Genomic DNA, 18,622 nt, shown 5'->3' with positions numbered 1-18,622 from the left:
AGAAAGAAAGTGCGCAACGTGATCGATAGCAGCACTTTCTACCGGTGAACAAAATGCACTTTGTCCCCGTTCGAGCTTTTACGAGCGGTTCGCGTTCGCGATGTATCGATCTCGCGATCGATCACGATATCGGAAGTTGTGCTCGACAGAACGCGTGGGTGGAAACAAATAGGTACGAACCGCGCGTATCAGTGATATCATTTTTTAACGCGTTACACGTACGACACGTAACGTGTCAAAGGCCTGACATTCTCTTGATTACGGAAAATGCGTGTATAAAGTTATCAAATCGAACACAGATGAATTTCACCGTGTTTTATACAAATTTTACCTAGGAATTTTCTTTTCGTTTAATACATTTGCTTTACGATGTTAATTTTGGATATTCTAGTTGTTAATGTGTTCATCTTTTTCTCCTGCAATTTTTTTTTAATATATTTCCCATTTTCAGATATATTTTTCGAACTCTATTCTTTTGCTTTCCTATCAATTCACACGTATAGCTGTAGCAAACAATTTCTACAAACTTTCGCGACACACTTTAGCGATAATTTGCATTTCGGAATAAAATATGACGAAAGATCTACATGTCCTCGTACTTTTGAACGGGGGTGTATCTATATCGTGTATATCTATGTTGCTCACGACATAATACAGTTCCAACTACCGATTGCGAACTAGATACCGATCGTTTAGACCGGAATGATAATTTTTCAATTTTTACCTGGACATACGTATAGCTGATTGCACAAAGTAGTCGCACGTGCACGCGTAACATGTAGCCACGGTTGCATCGTGCGGATAACTGTTATTTCAAACGAGCTTTCGTGCCGTTTACCTATAAACAGAAAACCCTGATTAAATGCTAATACGGCGTAGACAAGTGTTTTCACCGTTGATCGAACGATCTCGCGTCTTTAGACGCGTTTCCTGGGATTTACGACGTAATCGCCGGATAATTTGTAGTCCTGATCCCTACGGAAGAAATAACTCTTTCCGTTGTCTCGTTAAACCGTCCACATAACGCTCTCCTCTCTACGATCCTCTTTTCATACATTTACAATCTTTTTCTTTTTCTTTCTTTTCTTTTTTCGTTTCCCTTTTATCGTCCAAAGATTTACACGTCGTTGCGTTCTTCGCCAAACGAACGTTGCAATTAAATCGTCGTTTTACAATACTATAGCAGGCTCGGCTGTTCGATTTCAATGGTCATCGCGTTATATAAGAGCGACGCGATTGCGAGTGTTAGAAAACCTTTCGAAAGAAAAACGACTTTCGTCGAATCGTTCGTCGGTGACAAGAAAATCGTATCGGACCAGCGATAAATAATTTCGCTCCTTCGTGATCTTTTCGCTCGTTCATGGCCACCATCGCGTATCATGAAATATCGCTACGATAGACGGCCGTTGTTCGCGCCGTGCTAGCTGATTACTTTGGGAAATTGTATGGTAATTTATTACATAAATCGAACGAGACCGGGTATAATCGCTCCGGAAAGGAGACTGATTGAATCAGCACCATTTCCCATTATACAGATGTAGATTTTATGCATCGCTTTCTCCGTGCAACTTCGTACGATTACCTTGTCGAATCAGAAATAATTAGCGGCCAAACATCCGGGGATTAGATGACTTTCCACGTTAGTCAGGGTAGAAACTCGTGTCCGTTATTCTAGAAAGATATGGCAGGATTGCACGTGAGAATGATTTTTCTTGGATCGTAAACTCTAAGAGCTTTCGGAGCACGATTCCAGTACAAATAGAAGGACCTTTAACGTCTTAACAGAAATTTTACGATCTTCTCACATTTTTCTTAAATTTAAGATACTTTTTAACAGTAGCGATTAACGATTCTATGGAATTTAATCGAAAGAAGACGGGGATAGTGGAGAAGATTTTTGGAAAAATCGTCGTAAGACGAGACGATGAATCGAACAAATCGCTTTGTAAGATTTCGCTGCGTTCGAACTGTAATATCTCTTAGAAAGTTTCTTTCTTTTTACGTTTATATAGAAAAAAAAGTAAAGGAAAGTTTCATAACAATTTAACTACGTGACTAGAAAATGCACCAATATATTTACTCAGCCAGCGAACGAACCGCTATTAAAGCAAGACCTTGAATTCTCCACCTTAACAACTTCTTTCAAACATTGTCGACTATAATCCTGCTCCAATTATACTTCGTAAGATGAACCGGTCTATAAACGAAAGCAAAGTACTTTGTACATACGATCGAGCATCGAACGAGTCACTTTCTTCGACCAATTACAGTTACTACGCCATAAAATGTCTCATGACACCGAATTTATGGCCGATGGTATGTACACCGGTCACCGGTGGCATCACGAACCTCGTTTAGCTCGATCGACACGTGAGCACCCGTTTAAAGGTCACTGACACTCGGTGTAGCGCGAAATTCACTTTCGACTTCGAAGATCGAGGGACCAAGGCGACGATCGATCGCGGCGCTGACGAAACCAACGCGGTTCTTCTAACGAAACGGAGAAAGTGGCGCTCGAATTGGCCGCATATCCTCGCGTTTAACATAGAACGCGTTGAAAATAGCCAGCGCACGATCGTTCGTGGTCGATTCCTGCTAATTACGCGCCTTCTCGTTCATCAATTCCCGCATTCTAACAGCCACGAATAGGAAACAGACGAAAGTACTTTTGCTTTATCTCGTCGGTATATCGCTCTGATTGCCCTTGTCCGTAGCATTTTTACCATGGATAGTATCAATCATGGTGACTAATCCAACGTTGCTTGCGTTCGATCGGATCGTAATTTCTATCGCGAGAAAATGTTAATTTTGTATCGCGTAGAATAGAACTCAATTTGCTGGAATTTATCGGTGGTGAAACGATTGATATAATAGGGATTCGTTGATTCTCCTCGCCAAGATTTCTCAGATAAGCGGATTTAATTAGTAGGTGTTCGTTCGATCGAGCATTACGCGATTAAAATTTCGTTGCAATAAATCAAGTTTTACCGTATCGTAGACTCGATGGCGAGAGTAGCGGATCGCATTTTCTTTTCTAGGCGAAACTAGTTGGGAAATTCGGTTCGGGCGAAAGACTTTAGCGCTTGAGTAACTTCCGCACCGCGTGTAACTCGCACAAAGTAAAAGTGGAAAAAAACGACATCTACGTTGTCGTGGTTCCGCGAATTCGAGGATTTTCCGAATAAGAGGCTGGTTTAACCTGTAACCACAGGCGTGGAAGTGTCGTTACGTTTAGCACGGATGCGTGGCCACAAATATGTACCATCGTGTCAATGTATCAGCTAACGTTCCACGAATATTTCTCACGACCCAAAAAATTCCAATTCTAAACATTGACATACAGCTTTACGCACGATCCAATTGACCCGTAAACGGAGAATCTACCGAACGAACGAAAGTATTCTCGAATTAGATTCCAATCGCTATAAATCTCGTTTGATTAACCGTTTATCCCGTCGTTGAATCGATTCCATTTAGCCGCTCTCGATTCCATCCTCGTCGAACACCTATCAATTATTATCGTCTTGAATGCACAACAGATTTCCTTTGCCGTGCATGCGCGTCTTGTTCTCATTGTAGGCTATAGTATGAGTCAACGTCAGTCAGAGACAAAGAACACCGGCGCTGAGTATCGTTTTGCTACGGTAGAAACGTCTGTTGTTTCTGGCGTTGAATGCAATTTCCGGTATTCCTATTGAACCTGGTCTATTTTCATACACTGCTCCGGTTTAATCTGTACAGAGAATACGATATTTTTTTTTTATTTGGATGAATTTTACAATCAATTCTCGTTGAGAATTACAAGTAAATTTTCCTGGCGCGGTACTACGTCGCGTTTGATAAATGTTTATCGCGTGTTTGGTTCTAATTGAATCTAGCGAGAACACGATACTAACGCGAATAACGTAACGAGGATTTAGGTGAAAATACACGGTGCGCCAAATAAGTAGGCGACCGAGACAAATAAAATCGATTAGCGCGTAGATAAGCGATAGGTTTGACTAAACTCTAGAAAGATATTTAAAATGGGCCACGCTCTTTCCTATTTCCGTTTTACCTGCTGCGTTTTACTTTCTCTGATATACGCTTGTCATGCGGTTTGATTTGCGTATGTAACCGAGAATTCCGAAAGTTGTACATCTGCGGCTGATTGTTCCGAACGTCGGAGGCTAGCGATCACAGTGTCGTAATTAAGCGGACTCGAGTGGATTCATTCGTGAGATTGCGAATTTTAGATCTCATTCTGCTCTGATTGTCAGAGTCACGCAGCCGTACACTCGCTAATAATGTGACAGTCGGAACGCAGCCACGATAAACAGTCCAGTATTTTATCACGCTTGACCGCGACAAAGAACAGAGAACACTCGTATCTGCTTGAAAAAATAATTTCAGAACGATGATCTGTCGTTAAGATTAAGAAAGCGAACGACATCTGTCCATGCGTTTTTTAATATCCTTTGGTTCTTTGCGATTCAAATTATATCGAACGTCTCGTTACGACTAACTTATTATCCGATAAGTTCGATTCAAAGGCTATTCGTAATTGAATAAATGAAACATCGACGCGAAAGAATCAATTTTACGTATTAAGAGTAAGAGAAATAAAATATGACCGCAAACAGATAATTCTGGTCGATCGTATCGTGTCTGGCAAATTGGGCCCCGATATTTCTAGAACTAGACCCAACACCGTTTATCTAGTCGTCGCTTCATTCTAAAGTTTCTATCTGTGTTTCCCAGACTAAAACGCCTCGCAGGTATCGCAAAGCTGAAAAAGTACCAAAGGTACACAAATTGGGATAAACAGGCTCGATAAGAGCGTCGATAAGGATTAGTGGAACCTACCGAAATTCTTGAACGTGACAGGAACTCTAAGAGAAACGCTGTAAAAATTCTCGCTTGTATTTCCAAAGATTTGCAGCGAAACGTTTACGAGAGTCAATCGAGCCGGTACCTTTTAACGTTTAATAGCTTTTAGGGTTCCATTCTCCTGTGTATTCTCTCGCATAGCGATATATCTTTGCACTTTAAGATGTTTCCCCGCCTATCGTTCCGGAACCTATTTCGTTTCCGACACGATAATAATCTTTGACCGTTGTTTAATATCTTAAACCGTGGTCGAGTTAGAATCGCATAGAATAATTACTTAGACGGATTAACGAAGGAAAGTTGGAGCAGCTTTCCGCCTTGGTCGACTAAAAAGTCGGTGGAGCCAGTGGCTTGCGTGGTTGATAAGTTGGTATGCGTAACGCGCGAGACAGATAAAATAGCGGCGCGTTAAAGCGCGATGCTCACGTGCAGTCGCCGAGGAGAAAAGTAGGTTGCATGTGACGAGCAGCCGGGCCGATTCGAGAGAACGCTCGTCTGAATGAACTGAAAACCGCTGGATGCCGCGTCTACGGAATTTTCAGGAAGTGATTCACGTTTCTGAAGCCCGCGGGGAGCTTTCACTGGCCACTTACGTCACCTTCGAGCGAAGTGACGAGCACGTTACCGATCGAAATTATTGCCAACGCGACCACGCTAAACGCGTTCCATCGAATAATTACGAGTCGACGAATTCCATCGCGTTGTAGAATTGCTTTTTTCGAAGTATCGACGAGATATTAGCTTCGTTGCTTAATTACAGATCGGTAGCCTCTGAGATCATTTGCCAGCTCCACGTACTTATTACGTTAGCGTGCTACATAGAAATTGACGTAATACGAATATCAGTATCGAATCGAAGTCTAATTATTATCATTCGTCAGGCGATACACGTATACTTGTTTAGTGAAATTGTTCGCTATGGAAGATATTCGAACGTTGCAGCTTTCGACATTCCCCGCTGAATCGCGTTAATGAAGTAGAAATTTATTCGTCCGAAAGACGACTAGTCTGTAATTAAGGGTCAAAGTTCCTACACGGTGAGTGGAAAAACTCCTATGAACACGTTTTTCAGCGTATGACCGGCAACAAGAATAGTTTGCTTTTGCCATTTGTATGCGGATAAAGCATGCATTGGAGTGTTGTTGTGAAACTGGTCATCGACGTACGCGGGCAACTTGAAAGCTACGAACCAAAGCATAGAACGTTGCTTAGTTTTTGTCATAAATAATCATTCGCGTATAAATGTTTAGCATCCTCGCAAATTATCCTTAATGCGGCTGCTTGTGCAATGCGAATATTATTCAATTTAAACTAGTTTTTTCCCGGCGTGACTCTCGTTCCATTTAAATGACACATTGCGCGTTTCTTTATTTACCCGAGGCGGACTTGGCTACAAAGTATTTGCGCAACCGTGTAATTTTGGCTGCATAATCTCTCGACAAATTATCATCATGGGTAAATTAACTTGACTATACGACACGAGCGCTTGAACAATGAACGAAATGATAAGATTATTTCAAAGTTACCCATCTGTGTAAAGAAAGTCGATTCATCGTGAGACACGGGACTTGAACGTAACAAGGTGCGTATAGAAACGAGGAAGAAGGCGAATAATTTCGAGCGACGATGTATCAAGTACTTGTCGTTTCGTCGTTTGATCGCTTCGTCTTAAGAGCAAAGCTCAAAGCGCTACTACTATTTCGAAAGGGAAATTGAGTTACGCGTAATTCGATAAAGGAAGTTCTTCGTGGAAACGGATACTCCTATTCAGTGGAAGTTGTAAACGGCGAATGAATGACGTCAACGTGACCGATATAGTTAAAACGACTTACAGTACCTTGCGGTTATGGCGTTGCGTAACCCTCGACTAAGGTGGATTAACTGGCGTAAGGTTTCGTCGGATTTCTCGAATTCCTTTGACATCGGATGTCTCCGAAGACAAAATAATCTACGATTAAAGTAGTCGCGATTAGCGTGTTAATCGTCCATCGAGAAACAGTAGCCGCGTACTTATCCAGCCGTGCAGAATACGCGATAAGCAAGAAAATATAAACTCGACGTAATTCCTGGGAATATGAACGAACGAAGGTTTCAAAACAAAATTACGTAATCGGAATTGGGCTATTCTATCTTCTCCTTCGCTGTTATATGTTCTTAAGGACACTCGTAGAAAGCGAGATCGAACTTGCAAACGACAAGGGAATTATCGAAGCCTTTGACTATTATTATCTGTTGACATAAATTAACATAAATAAAGAATTCATATATTCAGCGTTAGCTTGCACGAGTTCTGACTCGGTTAATCATTCGCTTCGTGATTTAAACGATTTTATAAGAAACCAGAAAATACCCTTACGAATATACTTAGGAACAGGCGTGTACGTTACGTAAGAAAGTACACGCGTCACGCCAGTGACCTTGCTCCGTGTGAACTATTTTAATTAGAGTTGAAGCGATTTCAGTGCCGTATTAACAGGATAATTTCCATACCGAAGCACGAACGAACGACAATGTTTGTGCTCAATCGGTGGCTTGATCTAAGTGCTGCATCGTTTCGCAATGTCGTTGCAGTCTACGAATTCCTTCCTTTCTGTTATCGGAGTAACGATATTCCCAGGCGTCCAGTAATCGATCGTAGTATCTTTCGACCTCGAAGAATTTGAAATACAAATAAGAATCCTTGGTAGGGAATAGTTTCTCAAAGTTATCAGCTTGACTGAGCTCGTCCTCGTAGCGGATCAGCTGCCTCAGGTCGTCCCTCGTCAAATTCTGCAGGATTCCATCCAGGTACTCGTCGCGAGTCTGCATCGCGTTGATTTCGTTCTGTTTCGTTTTCTCATGAAGGTTCAAGGCCGTGCTGTACAATCTGTAATTATGGCCGATCGAGTCGTACTTTTTATTGCAAACACCGTTGCTCGAAATTTGCTCGTTCTTGGGGATTTGGTAGCCAGCCACGTTTAGCACGTCCTTCACCAGAGGGCCCTGCAAAATAATAAAAATCGTAGCCACACGATGCTATTAATCGCTGCTTATGACACGCGTGACTCAATCGACCTGACCATAAATAATTTATCGCGTGTCTCGCGCGGTTTTCGTGCATCATTGCGGAGGAATTCGAAAGTTCGAAATTAACTGGCGACAAGTGCGAAGAAACCACGCTACCAGCCACGAGCGTTAGGATACCCTTTGATTACGCTCATTTTCAAAACTATGATGTATACGCTGTTTTATTTTGTTAAAGCTCGTATTGACAATTGTTTCGCATATTTCAAGAAGCGTCCGATGACTTATGGACAAAAGCGTGCATGTAGTATGCGATCGCGTTTAGATATAATTATCCGCGAGTCTAACTCCTCCATTGTGGGAAAGTTGGTACCGCGATGGTAGACGTTAATTTCCAGTTAGCCGGCGAACATCCATTTAAATCATAAGTACCTTAATAGCGATATCGAGTGGCGAGTCTGTCTGCAGCGACGGTAGAATGTTCACTTCGAGTAACCACGGTCTTAAACCCTCGTCGAGAAGTACGTCGAACCCGTACAATTCGTAACAGGTGTAACTGGAGACCAAACTCTGTAAAATAGTCGCGTTCATGCTCGATTCCACGGATATGAAAGTCTTAACGATGATATCCTTGATCCGGGACCATAGGTCAGCGACGTCCACCCTTTCCTGCCTCAGATACGACCATAAACTCGCGAAGGACCATTTGTGTCCTTTGAACGAATTCACTCCATCGTTTACCACGTACGCTGGATTTTGTTTGTTCACGCTGCTGTTGGTTAGGTGCATGTATTTGTCGCTTAGATTTGCTCCACGAACGTATCTACATATTTACTATTGCTTTAACAGAGTATAGGATAAAGTAGAATTATTTAAGCGAACTGGGATACTTGGATCAAACTATAATTTGCTTGTGAATCATTTTTGAACGATCCACGTTTGAAAATGATTGATTATTTGTTACAGATCGATGCTGGTTTAAAGCTAATGTAATTAAAGCCGAGTATCTCGTAATATGTAAATTTGATTGTTCCAAGTAAAGCGGTAAATTAAATTTTAAGACGTCGAAGTTTAATCGATTCGAATAAATCTACTTCTCGCTGTTCGCAACGCTTATGTAAATCACGAAACGAAATCAGGTTCTGATCATTATCGCGAAAATCGATGAAATATCGAGTAAGTTAGGGTCGTCGAATTACCTGACCGAGGCGAAACGAACCAAGCCCTCTTTGTAGACATAAATTCTCATCGGGTTAATGCTTGTTAGGAGAACGTAAATTCGCAGATCGAATTTCAAGCCGTTAATGAGTTTCGGTCTGGTGATGTATCGTTGAATGATTACCGAATGCCACTTTGGTATCTCCCACCATTGATTAACAATCTTGATACCCTGGCCACGACCCGCTGACGGCGGTTTAATTATCCACGTGGTACCCATACCGTGTCTGCTCCACATGCTTTCGAATTTCTGTATCTCCTTCGGCAGTACGTACGTTCTTGGCATAAAGTTATATTCCTGAGGGCCGAACTTTCGCGACATTCTATTCAAGTGCGTCCATAACAGGTCCTTGTTGCCTATATTTTCAGATCCTGGTATGTTGTTCATCTGATTTTTAACATAAATTTCATTGGAATCGAGTAAATTATATCGGAAATTTTAGTTCCACTTTTCTAATATTAGCTATCTTTCAATTCGTCGTTATAATGGCTGTTAAAGAACTCTGAACATAACGATTCGACTATTTCGCTAGAATTACGTATTTATATATTTACTACGAACTATATAGATGTTTCTTTTCCTCCAAAAATCTTCTCACTTAATTCGTACCTTTTGAAAGCTTTTCATACGTTGATACCTCGCCGTGTCTTTACTGGATAAGTTCCAAACGCCAGACCAGTCAGTCCCTTTATTCACCACTTGATATCCAGAACTGATTAAAATTTTGATTAAAACCCTAGGCATAGATGTGGTAAATTTCCATTTAAGAAGTCGAGCAAAATCCTTCGGCAGTTTTTTGGGTATATGATCGTGACTTTGGAAAAGAACGTAGGGCGAGACACGAGGGAAAAGGCTCGCCCTCAACGGCAGTGGCGAAACATTCTCGGTAGCCTTATCTCCATCGGCCCGTTTATCGAAAACAACCGGTTGAGCCGCATTTTTCAGAACAATGCTCTTGTTCTTCGCTAATTTCGCCGATTGATGTCGTATAACGTCCACAGATTTAGCTTGATTGTTACGTAAGAAGGCAGATCGATGATCGGTCGATTTCGCCTTCGAACGAAGGAAAACTATCTCCGTGAGTTTTTCGTACGTCAACCATTCTTCGTCGGAGTCTGGATTAAGGTTAATCATGCAGCCATTGGAGGTACTGGTGGCCGCGCATCGACTCGACGAGCCTTCGAATTTCCGTGGTTTAGGATGGCCAAGGTCAGCCTGCATCGTGTTATCGATATACTCGTAAATTTTGCGTTCATTATCGTTCAATGTGTATGTCTGCACTGGGAATTTTAATAGAACTCCATAATCGAACGTTCGTTAGATCGGTGCGGGTTGAAGTTGTTCGTGAAACTCGTTTCGGTTCGCACGCTCGATACTCGATAAATTTGTGAAACACGCCGACGCGACGAGTCGTGTTATAAAACCGTGGAACCCTGATACGGCAAAGCGTGGCCAAAAAATCCGTTCACCTAACGTCGAGGAGACGCGTCTCCGATTCGAACCGCGCTCTCCACTCTCTTTCTCCTTCGCGATTAGACGTACGGAACGAAAAAGCGGGGGTGTCCATTAAGTCAGTTTCTGTTGGTCTCTTTCCTATCACCGCGTCGCGAACAATGCCGCGATTGATTCGACGGCTTTCCGCATTTGCGTGCCAGCCACGCGTTTATCTTGCTCGGCAGAGCGCTCGCACGCGGTAAACACGCGGCTGCACAAGCAGGGGTTGGTTTATGCGCGTAACGCGCGCCACATGCACTGCAAACGCACGTGCTTCTCTCTGGATTATTCGCTGCAGAGCAGTCGTCTCTAATGGCACGCATCTTAAACGAAATGTTTCATAATTTCATCGAAATTCAATGTTCCAGGGAAACTTCAAATTTCGTTCCTGCTGAAAGAAAATTGCGAGCAGCGAATTTTTAGTTTTAGTTTCTTAACGTTAGCTACGTTTGAGTGGACAATTACGATTGATCGCAAAGTTACAAAATAAATCCAAATTTCGTAATAATTCGACTATGCGACTAGGAAGGACACGCGAACGTTTGTTCCAACTAGTCTGACTAACCAATGCTTTGAAACTATCCGAGGAAAAGGACTAATCCTACGGAGGAAGAAGAGAAGCAAAAAGACGAAAGAGCCAGGGAGGGTCCTAGATAGATCGGCAAATACGCCTATCGTTCTCCATAGTTCTCCCATCCGGACTCTAATGGCGATGCTGCTCGATGCTAATTTGATTCCCGTGTAGCGCAATCACGGACCTGATTGTCGATGTTACGCGCATCACGCGCATTCCTGCGTGCACGTTAGTTGTGTTTTCCATCTTGCACGATTAATTGTTCGCGGCTGCGATGCGTGGCCGTTGCTTGGCTACTTTCGATCGGTCGGCGAGGAATGCGAGCCTCGTGTGTCTCTAATCTGCGCGCAGTCACACAATACCCGGGACAAACGCGAGCGGGCTGCTAGTGCTCTAGCTACGGAGTGTAATACTCGCGCGATGCCAGATATAACGCGCATTTACATACTGAGCAGCGGCGCGCGCGATCCACGATCGCGAAAACAGCTCGTCTCGGTCTTCCGGCATCGGGAACGCTCACTTTCCTCGTGACTCTCCGCTTTCGGCTTCCCGGTTCGTGTGTTCGAGCTCCGCGAGTAGAAATATCAGAAAATACTTGATTTAAGGAGATCTAAGCTTGTACGTTTCTGATCTAACCGCGCAGCGTTGGATCTTGGGAAACGTATATAATGCATCGATGTTAGATATCGCGTGGATTTACATGGCAGGATGAACGATCTTCCGAGCTATCCTTCCGGCACTCTCCGATCTTTCTCGTTTCATGGTTTCCATAGTTAGTAAAGCGATACTTGGTGTATCGATGCGACGAACTTTCTGCACGGTAAACGATGCGAATTATTAGCCTTCCCTTTAGACGTAGGATCTGTGGATTCGGCTAAGTGGAATATACAAGTGGCTACAAAAAGTATTGGATATATATCTTTATATTTTTTTTTATTTTAGTTATGATTACAATGTTTCGCGTTAATCTCACTGGCACTACGATGCCACGGTAACTTTTACACGGCTCTTGATGGATGGTCTACTTTTTGCTGAATCACGTTGCACTCTTTATACAGCGTCCGTAGATAAACATATCTTTTCATACTACGCGAGTAAACCGGGTCGTTTATATCCAGGCCTAGTTCTTTCGCTATTCTAGGCTTTTAAAAGATCTGAAAACACTCTTTCCGAGATACTTCGCCGTGTCTCTACCAGTCATCGTGCAACTCTTTCCAATCGTAGTTTCGTTGGACGTTTGAAATTTTTCCAGCAACGATAAAAGTTTAGAGGAAAAGCAGATTCGAGTATGAAATTTCGCTGGAATCTTCGAGTCGTCGAACCGAGGTTGTCCTAGTTTGCCAAAGTTAAAAAGCTTCGCGCGCCTATCGTATACTTTTGTCAGCCACTTTTCGCTTATTCGCGATACTTTGATACAAGTTTGCTTAATTTTCAATTATTTATACATCATCGACGCGTCCGTACTTGTTCAAATCGTTCATGCCACTATGCAAACACTCAGGTTCGTATTCGTTTCGCGTGCATATGGTGTTATACTTTTAGCGCGATTCCGAAATAAGATCCAAAGTAAAAGGGATACACCGCCATTTGTTTTCTTTCGAAACGATCCCAGAGACTCGTACCGTTAGCAGTCGACCAGGTCCACCGTAAATCACGAGCCTCGCGATACGTTTTTTATCGTTCGACTTGAATTGGGGAACGAATCGGAAACGGTACCCATAGAGGTGTCTCATTGTTCTTCCCAGCACTTTTTTCTTCCCTCTTTCTCCTGGTTTTGTTTCAGCACCGTATTACGGTATATATATCTATATATATATCGATTCTGGCTGTTTTACGCCCGATATACGCCCCGCGTTGATAAAATGATAAATCACGCAGTGATACACGCGTTCTCCTACACTCTCACGGTTCACGCGACGAATATAATACGCCGTGAATTCCATACAGAGATATTTTCGGTAGAAATCTGTCGTATTAACTCTGCTGTTATTGATCGTAGCGTTTCGTTTTTCGAGAATGCAAATTTAGAAAATTTTCGAAGAATAAATTGCTTCGAGATACGTAGTTACGTCGTTTTCTCGGATGATCGAGAAAATCTGTAGTCGACGGGATATTAGTTTCGCACATATACCGATGTTATTGCGAAACCGAACTTTGTGTCAGTAACACGGATACTGTTGTTCAGTTGGATAAAATCGTTTGCAGATTATTTATGTTCCTCGCTTCCACAGTTTCATTCGAATCGAAGTACTCCTTGATCGTTTATTTCTTTTATCACAGGTACGTCCTTAAACCGGGTGAATTAAGTGTAAAGTAAAAAAGAACGTATTTCTGTTACCGATTTCTCGTCAAACATAATTTCCTCGCCATGACCCAAAGAACGGATTGGGCTGCGAAAGGGCTAACGAAAAATGTCTTACGTTTCAAAAATATGCGAAGGAAGAGCCTGGTAAAGCAGCGTTTATCGTAACTCTGCCACGTTCTTCCATTTTATGCAAATAAAAATATATAATCTTGGAGATCTGTTTCACGAAGATTCCCAAGCATCTTGTAAAAGGGAGAAGTTGCACGGCGAGAAAAATGGCGAAAAAGGAGGCCGCGGTTTTCTAAGGGCGCTCGAAGCGGTTAATGAAGAGGCCGCGTTGCGAAACTCGAGTGCGCGAAGGATGGGAACAGAAAAACGCGACAGATAAGAATGGAAGAGGCGCGAAAGATGTAGAAGCCTTGGAGGTGTCGTTGAGATCGCGGACGCGCGTTCAAAGCGTTTACACGACACCATTCGAAGAGCTTCGTGCGAGAAAACGCGGCAATCCGAGACGTCCGTATCCCCGATGTATCTCTGGTTGCATTGTTTGGATGACGGGCAAACGTCCTTCGGTTCGTGAGTTCATGCGAGAAGATTCTGCACGCGTGTACTGGCTACGCGTATCGGTGCGTCGAGTACATTAGGAATTTCGCAACCAGTCGACGATCGGTATACGCGCGTGCTTTCCTGTCAGGAATGGTCCTCTTGCGAATCGTCGTTTCATTCGTTGAATCTTCGCGCGAAAAGATCTTTAATCTCCGATTTATAATTAAAAATCGATCGGCTTTATTCGAGTAAAACGTACGACAAACGGAATCTCAGGCGGCAAACTGGTTCTTCTATTAGGTTTCTATTTGCGTATAGGTATTTTGATTATTACAAGGCTGAAAATACTATTAGATTAATTTAAATAATGGATGAAATTGAAAAAAAGAAGAAGACGAACGAACGTTATGATTCAGCATCGTTTGCCTGTTCTTGATCGATACGCAAACTACAAACCAATTGCCTCGTAACTGGGAAAGTTGCATAAAAGTCGGATTAATCGATGGCTAATATTTTTTGCGTGCTGTTTATCGGTCCAGAGAGATCCATTGACTGTGAGAAAAATATTATCTTATTGAAAAACGAGATCACCGTAATTAATCACTTCCGGATATTTCTCGTCAATTTCTTTCGATATCCAACTTCTCGTTTAACCGTATCTTCCTCACTTGTATCAAACACATACCATTAATCATCGACTATCGAACACGTTGCAAACTTTCCGACCAAGCCAATATAAAAAAGAAAACGCGTCTTAGAAAGTACCAGCTGGTTTATTATTCGCGTATTGTCGATTCTTTTGCCTCTCCTTCTCGTCGAAAGGTTGCGTTCATTAATACAGTGCGATTGTTGTCTACGCCAATTAGACGCTCGACCGCATCGTCTTCATTGATTCATTTGTCTCACGTCCGATTCGGTTCAACGTACCGCGTGAATCTCTTCGCATCTACATATTTTTCCTACGTTTTCCTCCTTCCCCTTCTCACGAGGATTTAAGTCGCTCCGTTTCGAACACTTCCATAAGCAGAAGGGAATTCCAGCCGTTGTTCGCTATTCTCGTAATTTTGCAGTGCATCCACGGCTACATTCTGTACTCACGATGCATTAGCGATGTCGCAATGCCGACATACGTATATGCCGCAGTCCGCCTCTCTCCCCGAAACAGAGTTAAAATCTCGAAAGCGCAACCGAACAGCCGACGACAGATTCACAGACAGAGTTCTACTTCTTTTTGGAAACTCTGTCCTTCCACGCTTTATTCCAAGTTCTTTATCTTTGTAGAAACTATTCACTGTACCGCGTTCTGCACTCCTGGTGCATTCGTGATTTTGCAACTCGCTCGCATACACGCACGCACGTACGTACTACGAACGGTCGATCCGCGCTGGCACAGAAACAATCGCGACTACGTTCGAACGACGAACACGCTCCAAAGACTGTCCCACGCTTCCAGAGAAGATAATCCTTCGAAAATCGTCGAGCATTAGAAAAAGAAGAAGGATAAAAGATAAAGAAAAAGCGTTATTAACGAGTAATCGTGTAATCATTTGGGACGTTGCGCTATCGGTTTCTGTATTATTACCATTATAGACGTCTGATCGTGACGGTCATTAACTGGCGATGGTCATTAACTCGCGATGGTTCTCGCGTTTAGCCTCGTTCACACTTGCGAGGAACTACAAATTTCACGACTAAAGATCGCAAGGCAACAGTTTCTTTCTCTCGATAAAGCAACGTTACAGCTCGTACATCGAAGTAATTTTCAATTTTACTGGAACGTTCGTCTCCATCTGTCTCGTTTAACAAACGTGGTATAGTTTGGTCGTTGTTCGCTACGGTCTCGACGAAACTCGTTCGAGAGGCGAGAACAGACGAGAAATTAAACACTCTGCGAGCGTTTAGAAGCTACTCGAAGGAACTCGTTATCGAAGAAGACCAACGGTTTCTCATGGAATAGATGGCAGAAAGTTTAACTCGAATCGTTTCTTTCTTAGCTTTCGATCTGCGAATTCTTCGAAACAGCCAAACAGCACGCTCTTTCCAACTGCGTCAAGAAATCAACGCGATTTCAAAAGGCAAACGAATAGCAGCGTTTCCTGGCAGACACGTCGAAACGAGAACGTCTGGCGGAAAAAAAAAAAAAGAAAAATACGAACCACGTCGACCGACGCTGTCTTTTTCTCCGGAGAAGACGCATAGAGCACGCATTCGAAACGATGATTCGATTTTTCCATTGATCGCGAACGTTAACGAAGAAAATAACCGGGCACGTAACGATCGCGTGAATTATTATTATCGAGACGTCGATGCGGTCGATTTATCATCGACATCGTGTTTCGATAGCCGCCCTCGGGCAGGTGAGAGCATAATTTCCAATGCACCGGTCGGAACGGTGCGAGAGCTCGCTCTATTCGTTGACCTCGTTTCCGTCGAACCTTTGCATCGTTGAAATTGTTTAGCAAAGACAAACGAACCATTGCGGATTTATTTAGCCGGACGAAAGCTCATAGATATGCATCGAGGAATCGAGGGTCTCTCGCGTAGGCGAATATTTTGTTAACGCATTTAACGAGGATCGTGATCGTTGAACGACGTTTCGCATACAGTGACCCTTTCTTAATAAAACTGTTTCGACACCGATCCGTTACGAAACCGTATTCAGCTATGAGATTCGGTGTATATTTTTTTCATCTTGAAAGTACAGACAAGGAAGGAAAGAAAGACACGCGATTATCTCTTTCAAGATATACGCTTGAACTTCATTTATCGATAAATCAAAGTATTAGTTAACATCTGATTAGTCGAACTCCTACCGACCGAATCTAATTATCAGAATGTAAATTTCTATTATGCGAACGAAACATAATAGATAGTGGCAGGTGGATTCTCCTAATATACGAACTCTGGTCGGATAAACCGTTCGTCCTCGGAACAGTTTAGAAGAACAGAGTCGCAGTATGTTAGTAGCAGGATGCGCGTTGTACAAACGAAGTGCCGAATCGTAGTATTGAATTTTAAAACCGCTTGTTTGCGAAAAAATAGGAAATGCAAGGTATCGTCTGCGAGCGGAATCGCGTGTAACGTTGCCTGGTATTTGTACAAATGGAATTCGATCGCGTTGATAAATAAGACATCAGTGCGAAAGCATAAATATTCAACAGGCTTTTTTCTAAACACGCTCGATGGAGGAGGATGAATTCCACCAATCGTGTTTCACTTTGAATTAATCCATTTATGAAAGACTCGCGACCGTCGCTTCGTTAGCTCTTTCTCGTTGATTCAACGATTTATTATCGGCGACGTACTATTTATGTGGAATCCCAATGAATACGCGTTACGGTTGTCTTTTATGCTCAACTTCTTCGCGATCCTACGGTACCGACAATGAAATATCGCGATCGTATTTTATTTTCCATTTTTTTTTCCGGTTCAATTAAAAATAATTCCACCGCGGCCCGAGAATACTAGAAGGTATGACGATATATTCCTCTGTCTGACTTTCAGGTAATGACCACGCGAAACGACCTAATATGTAAATTCCACGGAACGTGATTCGTATGCGCTTCGCGCGGAACTCGAGGCGTGGCGAACATTTAATAATTTACTTCCCGGTGAACAGATGCATTTATCGTAACGGACACCGATCCGTAGATCGTGTTGCATGTTTATCACCTACTGCGCTAAAAAAAAGAAAAAAAAAGAAAAGAACATCGTAATAGCGATTAAACGGTGTTAAACGGTCTATCGAGTTCTTTGTTGCACGAACAAACGAATTATATCGTTATTTATTCGTTTCGTGTGCGTGATTCCCTTGTATCGCTGTACACTGAATCACACAAGTACTCGTGCAATCGATATATTTTTACGATTAGAAGCTTACAATTAGACATATTGCAAGGTGCATTAAAATTGAGAAAATGTCTGACTTTTGCAATTTATCAATGGTTAGTACCAATCGTTCCATTATTTATTGCGCATAAAAGCATAGTTGCTCAATACGAGCGTATAAATAAGAGATACATCACGCAGGCTTTACGAAAGTTTTCGAATGAAATTTTGGGGAGAAAGAGCGTAGCACGGTACCAGAGGCACTCGCCATCGTCGCTATAGCAATGATCCGCATATGGACATCTTTTGCATCGACTTACAATCGAGAAAAGACAACGGATTTGAGAAAGCGATACTCTCTAAAGACGGTAACCTGTATTCGGCACGATGAGGTTATATTCGAATACGAAAATTTCCGCTCGATTTCACATTCGGTGGAAAATAAGAATACTATGGATTCTAAGAAATGACAAACGTTGTCTGCAGGGAACGAAGAAGGTCGGCCGAAGATATTTTCGGTGTTTGACCGCCGAAAAAGATCGAATAGGTGTTGAAAATAACCACGCGCATCGTAGCGATGTTAAAGCGAATATTTACACGAAGAAACGATCCAAGGAAAAACTGTATCGGTGTAATGTTGCGTTTGTATGGTGGAACATGTGGTCTATGAATGGTGTCTCGATCGATCGATCGATCGATCGATCGATGGCATCGAAGAACACACAGGAGGCAGTTAGGAACGCGGTCGGCACCGATTTGTCCAAGCAGTTGTCAATCTCTCTCC

The 18,622-nt window shown here is 42.6% G+C and overlaps 2 protein-coding genes across 3 annotated transcripts in view; one reads left to right on the top strand and one right to left on the bottom strand.

The window, feature by feature from the left end:
* The window catches only part of LOC117205867 (rho GTPase-activating protein 20-like), a 178,646-nt gene that overhangs the window by 2,854 nt on the left and 157,170 nt on the right, over positions 1 to 18,622 (top strand). The gene's annotated exons all lie outside the window — the stretch shown is intronic.
* LOC117205869 (tubulin polyglutamylase TTLL4-like) lies at positions 7,171 to 10,400 on the bottom strand. Its single transcript, XM_033444660.1, has 4 exons — positions 9,701 to 10,400; positions 9,072 to 9,478; positions 8,305 to 8,695; positions 7,171 to 7,851 (listed from the first exon to the last, which is right to left on the bottom strand). Exons 1-4 carry the CDS (start codon positions 10,310 to 10,312, stop codon positions 7,390 to 7,392), a joined length of 1,872 nt encoding a protein of 623 aa, XP_033300551.1. The 5' UTR covers positions 10,313 to 10,400; the 3' UTR covers positions 7,171 to 7,389.

Source organism: Bombus bifarius, unplaced genomic scaffold, assembly GCF_011952205.1.
Source record: "Bombus bifarius isolate JDL3187 unplaced genomic scaffold, Bbif_JDL3187 scf7180000007996, whole genome shotgun sequence".
NCBI lineage: Eukaryota > Metazoa > Arthropoda > Insecta > Hymenoptera > Apidae > Bombus > Bombus bifarius.
Note: the sequence above shows the minus strand (reverse complement) of the source record. Positions and strands in the feature narration are given on the sequence as shown.

What these genes read in the sequence shown, in the direction of transcription:
- LOC117205869 (XM_033444660.1), bottom strand. Translation starts at nt 10,312, where the DNA reads ATGCAGGCTGACCTTGGCCATCCTAAACCACGGAAATTCGAAGGCTCG. An exon ending in GTATGAAAAGCTTTCAAAAG is followed by an intron (nt 9,479 to 9,700) that starts GTACGAATTAAG and finishes GTTAAAAATCAG; the next exon opens with ATGAACAACATACCAGGATC. An exon ending in CACTCGATATCGCTATTAAG is followed by an intron (nt 7,852 to 8,304) that starts GTACTTATGATT and finishes ATTATTTTGCAG; the next exon opens with GGCCCTCTGGTGAAGGACGT.